This window comes from Dipteris shenzhenensis, chromosome 29, assembly GCF_047967505.1.
Source record: "Dipteris shenzhenensis isolate YYH24624 ecotype China chromosome 29, Dip_SZ_1.0, whole genome shotgun sequence".
Lineage (NCBI taxonomy): Eukaryota > Viridiplantae > Streptophyta > Polypodiopsida > Gleicheniales > Dipteridaceae > Dipteris > Dipteris shenzhenensis.
The window spans coordinates 27,882,466-27,887,775 of NC_141624.1; the positions used below are offsets into that span (position 1 = coordinate 27,882,466).

The 5,310-nt window shown below is 40.8% G+C and overlaps 1 protein-coding gene across 1 annotated transcript; it reads right to left on the reverse strand.

Moving 5' to 3' along the window:
- Nucleotides 1-3,536: 3,536 nt before the first annotated feature.
- Nucleotides 3,537-4,664, reverse strand: LOC147882664 (xyloglucan endotransglucosylase protein 1-like). The gene is made up of 4 exons (XM_087400469.1): nucleotides 4,496-4,664; nucleotides 4,287-4,387; nucleotides 4,004-4,197; nucleotides 3,537-3,930 (listed from the first exon to the last, which is right to left on the reverse strand). The coding sequence occupies exons 1-4, from the start codon at nucleotides 4,662-4,664 to the stop codon at nucleotides 3,537-3,539; spliced, it is 858 nt and encodes a 285-aa protein (XP_087256595.1).
- Between the last annotated feature and the right edge of the window lie 646 nt (nucleotides 4,665-5,310).

Consider the following 5,310-nt stretch of genomic DNA (forward strand, 5'->3'; position numbering starts at 1 on the left):
ATTATATCACCTTGATTATATTTCATACAGTTTTAAATGATTGGTAGAAAATAATGAATCTTATGTGTGCACGTGGAACAGGTGGATCTTGTAAAAAAGATCTCTATAACGAGCATCGAGAGGGCTAAGGTTGACTCCATCGAAGTTGTGTGCTTTCTCGAGAAGCACTATCCCTAAAGCATTATGACAAGTCATGCTTTCTCAAGAAGCACTTTCCCTCAAGCATTATGACAACTCGGGTGCACTTGCTTGTACACATAGTTGATGAGGTCGCTATTGCAGGAACCATTCATAATCGTTGGATGTTTTTCCTAGAATGGTTTATGAAAACTTTGAAGGGATTTGTAAGGCAAAGAGCTAGACCTGAAGCAAGCATGGCAGAGGGATGGCTTGTGCAAGAGTCATTAGTATACATCATGGAGTTTCTTGCGTCCATGGATCTTGATATGCCACATGCTTGAAACATCAAGGACAATGATCGTGTCATTGTTGAGGTCCCCCAAGGTCAAGGGATTGAAAGAAAGATGAGCAAAGAGCAAAGGGAGAAATTCAACAAGTTTTGTATCCTCAATAGTCCTACGATGCAAAAAGGGGTGGAGAGATATGAAGAGGCCAAAGCAAAAAGAATTAATGAGAGGATGAGATTTAGAGTCATGCACACGTGAAGGGTACCATATCCACCAGAGCTTGCTCTTCTCCCCAGACACGTCACGTGATTGGTTACAAGAACCTCTTCGTAAAGCTGAAGATGATGGAGAGGATGTAACCGACCGAGAGCAAGAGCTTGCAGTTGGATGTATGACACATATAAGTTTCTTACCTTTCTACTTTTCAGTATGTATGGTCACAATTGCTACAAAATGCATCCTCATTGTTTTAATCATGTTCTTTTGTAGTACAAAAGGTATAGTGCGTTATGGTCACATGGACGGCATTTTCATGTCAAATGCATCGATTCAAGGAGAGTCACCTATGATTGTGGAGTCATGGATAACTTCGTACAAGATAGTCAAGCAAGTGCTTCTGATACCAATCTTCTCTTCTCATGGTTAGATTATTGTGGGACCATATGTGACATCTATAAAGTTAATTTTAGATGATTTAGTATTTTCATTCGTGATGTCAAATGGTTTAGAACTATCTACAATGGTCCCAATGCTACAGTCAGGAGAGACATCAGTGGTTTCTTTGCCATTGACTCCATCAAAATCTGGAGAGAATGAAAGTGATACTTTTGTTCTTCCAAAGCATTGTGAAAAGGTGCATACTAAAGAAATTGTTAAAAGCTAATATGTTTGTTTCCAAACAATTATTGGTAGATGTTCATATATATACTTGAGCATATATTAATATAATTATGGCATTTAATTTGCATCTCCAACATAGGTGGTCTTTCATCCGGATCGTTCGGATCCAAGATGGTGGTACATGGTCCAAGTTGCTCCTCGAAGCAAACATAATTTTGAATATAGGGATGTGGATACGGAGATGCAGCTAATAGATCCAACTAATGATGCAGATGGATCTAGGGAAGAGGATGAAGATGAAGATATGGTCCAAGAAGAAGGTGCAACAATGATATATAATGGAGAAGGGTGGAGATCACGAGATTGGGGAAGAAGAGGGGGAATTAGAGGGTGACCTAGAGGATCAAGTCTTAGGTAGACATACAATAGAGGATGATGATATAGGTGATCAAGTGTATGTAAACTTAGAGATAGACTTATTTGGCGTGCAAGACTTGGCTCAAGACTAAGCCATCAATGTAAATGCTACTAATTGATTGTTTTGACATCGATGAGTGTCCTATCTTTGACCCTCGAATTTTTATAGTGGCATTTTGTACATTTGTATGTTAAGTTTACCATCAATATATGAGTGTTTTGATCTCAATTTTGGTGTACATACTCTTATATTTTTTATATTTTAAATGACCAAACTTGTGATAAAAAATTATGAGTCCCCTTGGAAACAACTTTCTGTAAAAATGTATGTATGGAAAATTTAGCCCAGAGTCGGTATCGGTAACGGTGTTAGAGTCGATGCAAGTGTCGACATTCATCAGTATTCATGTCGAAATAGGTGTCGATATATACCCATGCCTATGCCGATGTGCATATTGATATCTATACCGACTAGAATTTTATCATTGATACCGACACCTCCCTCGCCTGCCAACCGTACTGATGATTTTCATGCCTGTGCCCATGAAGCATCGGTAGATAGCATCGAAAAGAGGCCCGTGTCTTGTAGGGTCTTTCTTAATTTTATTATTTTGGGCTTTTTGAAAGGGCCTATAGGAGCTTCTTAGTTGTGAATTGGATATCTAAAGTTCCATTTGGCAACCCATTCAAACTTAGTAAACTTATGATTTTACCTAACCAAGCCTCTCTTTTTTATGCATGTTCTTGATGGTGATCGAAAGGTATGGGATTGAAAGAAAATGACAATGTTTAATGTAGAATTAAAGGATGATAACACCAACATTCATCTGATCATAGTCTAGCTCATTATATTTTAAATATCATAGTGATGATTACTCCCATGTTATAACTCACAAGCTCATGTTAGCAATCCCTTATTCATGTATCTATTGGAATTCAATTTCCAAAAAACACTAATCTTTGTCCATCACGATTAATAAAAGCACTATTCCTGATATTTACAAGGAGCATTAGGGTTTATGGACTTGATGATGCGTTTTTTAGAGTTATAGCTTTGACCTTTTGTGTGTTTCATCTCTAAATTTTTAGTACTCCTTTTCTACCTCCCTTTTAAAAATGCTAAAATTATTTAATTGAGATTAAAAACAAAATTAGCGATTATATGCTCCATAACAAAATAAAACTATAGGATATCCATATCCTTGATAAATGGATGGAAGAAGATGTAAGTAATGCAACCCGATCATTTTCCCATTGACAACTAAGTCATATGCATAGGGCAACATTGCAAATCAACACAAAGAAACGTGTAAGTTTCAATAGACACACAACATAATGATATTTAAGATGTCTTTCTTAACTGGTGTCAGTCGTAGAATATTTCAACCGTGCATTTTAAGAGGTCTTTACGATGTCTTTCTTAATTGTTGTGAGAGTTGTAGATTTCAAGTGTGCATTTTAGTTCCAAATTGCCATTTATAATGTGATAGGCAACACAATAAAATAGAAAACATGTTATGGGCTGTTCTGGTCATGCGCTACTAGTTAAGGGAGAGAGAGGGGTGACTCTTGAGTGGTTCTTTGCAAGTAGGAGCTTATCCGTCACGTTCATCCCAAAGGAAATTGGCTGATTTTTAGTAAGCATAATATGGTTGCTTTGAAAGTAAAAGTTATAGAACTTGGATAAGAAGAAAGATGGAAAACTCTACATATCTTGCTCACAAACACCTCTAAAACAGCCAGCTGAAGTTATAGACAATGCCTGTCATACAATAGAGCGCCAATTTTGCCTTCCCAAGGATGAGACAGAGAAGGTGAACGATCGACGCGCGCCTTTGACTCAGTAACAACACACTCCAAGCTCAGAAAGCTCTAAAATCCGCTATTGCATTCCATCGGAGCACTTGGATATCGTTTCTTATCAGTGCAGTAGTTGTAGATCATAAAATTCCTCTCAACCCAAGCTAGCTTCTCCACATTGACAGCTACGGAGGGCGCTGGGCTTCCCGCTATGCTGCAAGCGGCTGGGTTGCCTCTCACCACACACGCAGTTGCTTGGAAGTTCTGGTAGCTGGCCACAAACGGCGCATGAGCCCAGTTTATCTTGATAAGGCCCCCGCGCGTTGCCCATTGATCCCCGTTCCAGATGCTAGAATAGACGGCCATCGGTTGCTTGTCGAGAAACGGCATCCCAAAGCGTTCGTTGTTTGTAAACACCCTAATCGGTGTTCCATCCACCAACAAACTGCCGAGAGACAGCGATGAGCTTCAACAAAGTTTCGATTCAGATCATATTATGCTTGATTCAAAGGGGTTGTTTAATGGTACTCATTACTTACACGACTTGTTCTTTAGTCCAGGAGACGGAGTACGTGTGGAACTCCGCAGTCGGGTCGAACCACAGAAAGATACGCTGCTCACGTCCTCCTATTCCGCTGGCGAACACGTTTGTTTGGAGTACGTAAGGCTGCCCCGATACATTGCCCAAAAATTCAAAGTCGAGTTCGTCATGATTTGCTGATTGGGACGATAGCTGCAATCACAAAATGTCCACTCTGTGAGCCTTGCGGAAGCACCTATGCAATATACAATATGAGGCTGTGTATAGAGAGTTATTCTCACGTAATAGGCAGTGACCGTTCCGGCGGAATCGCCCGGCACTAGCTTGATTTGCATGTCAATGTTTCCAAATAGGTACTGGTCTTTAGATGCAAATCCGGATCCTGCAAGATAATAATGAAACGACGAAGTCTCGGAATTTAATGGATCTGATGCGCTCAAAGTAAGAAATATCTATACGATGTGGGCTCCAAACTTGAAACGTCTGTCACCTGAATCGCTATCTAATACAAGTTGAAGCTGTTCTCCTCCATTGAGGATCCTCACTTTCGTTGGACTCCAAGTGACTTGAAAGTCTTGAAAGAAATTAGCTGCCTCTACGGCACAAGCGAGCCTGGGCAGGACTACTAGCAGGATCGCCGAAAGGAATGCGAGGGACATTGTGCTAAAACAATGCTCGTAAGGTCTTTTGAGTACTCCAGTCGAAACACCTCAAGGTATACCGTGTCTTTATGCTGTCAGAACCCAGAAAGGAATGGGGACATGGAGTCAGAGGCTTACAGTGGTGAAAGGCTATGGAAAGTGGGGGACGCTGTGGTTTGTAAAGGAAGGTCGAGGAGCGTTTTATACAGGTTAGGGGGCCGGATCAAAAACCGTTAAAGGCACAACAGTTGAAAGGCAGATCCATCGAAATCAAGCATCGTGGGTTGATGGTGAGGGATCACAATCAGCGGGAGGGCAAAAGGCGTGGAGCAGCTGGCAGATGAAGCAGCGTAAGCAACAGGGAAATACGAGGACAGAATGGCATGGACTGTGAAAGACGACGTGAAGAAGCTGTTCCTGAGCGGCATATTGCAATAAAAGAGTGGACAAGCCATTGATAGAGTCCTGTGAAAGCTCCAAATACTGCAATATCCATGTGAAACCCAGTTCTGTAGCTCCATCAGAAAGGCAAGAAAGGGATTGGAGTGATCATCCTCTTGCAATTATTCAGCGATTATGAATGTGGAGGCCTTCGCCATGGCCAGCTTTCATGGGACCTCTTCTTTGTCTTCTCCATATGCTGTCGATCTCAATTTCAGCTGCA

Coding starts and splice junctions, on each gene's coding strand:
- LOC147882664 (XM_087400469.1), bottom strand. CDS start 4,664: ATGTCCCTCGCATTCCTTTCGGCGATCCTGCTAGTAGTCCTGCCCAGG. Junction 4,198..4,286: donor GAACGGTCACTGCCTATTAC/GTGAGAATAACT, acceptor TTGTGATTGCAG/CTATCGTCCCAATCAGCAAA. Junction 3,931..4,003: donor TGGACTAAAGAACAAGTCGT/GTAAGTAATGAG, acceptor ACTTTGTTGAAG/CTCATCGCTGTCTCTCGGCA.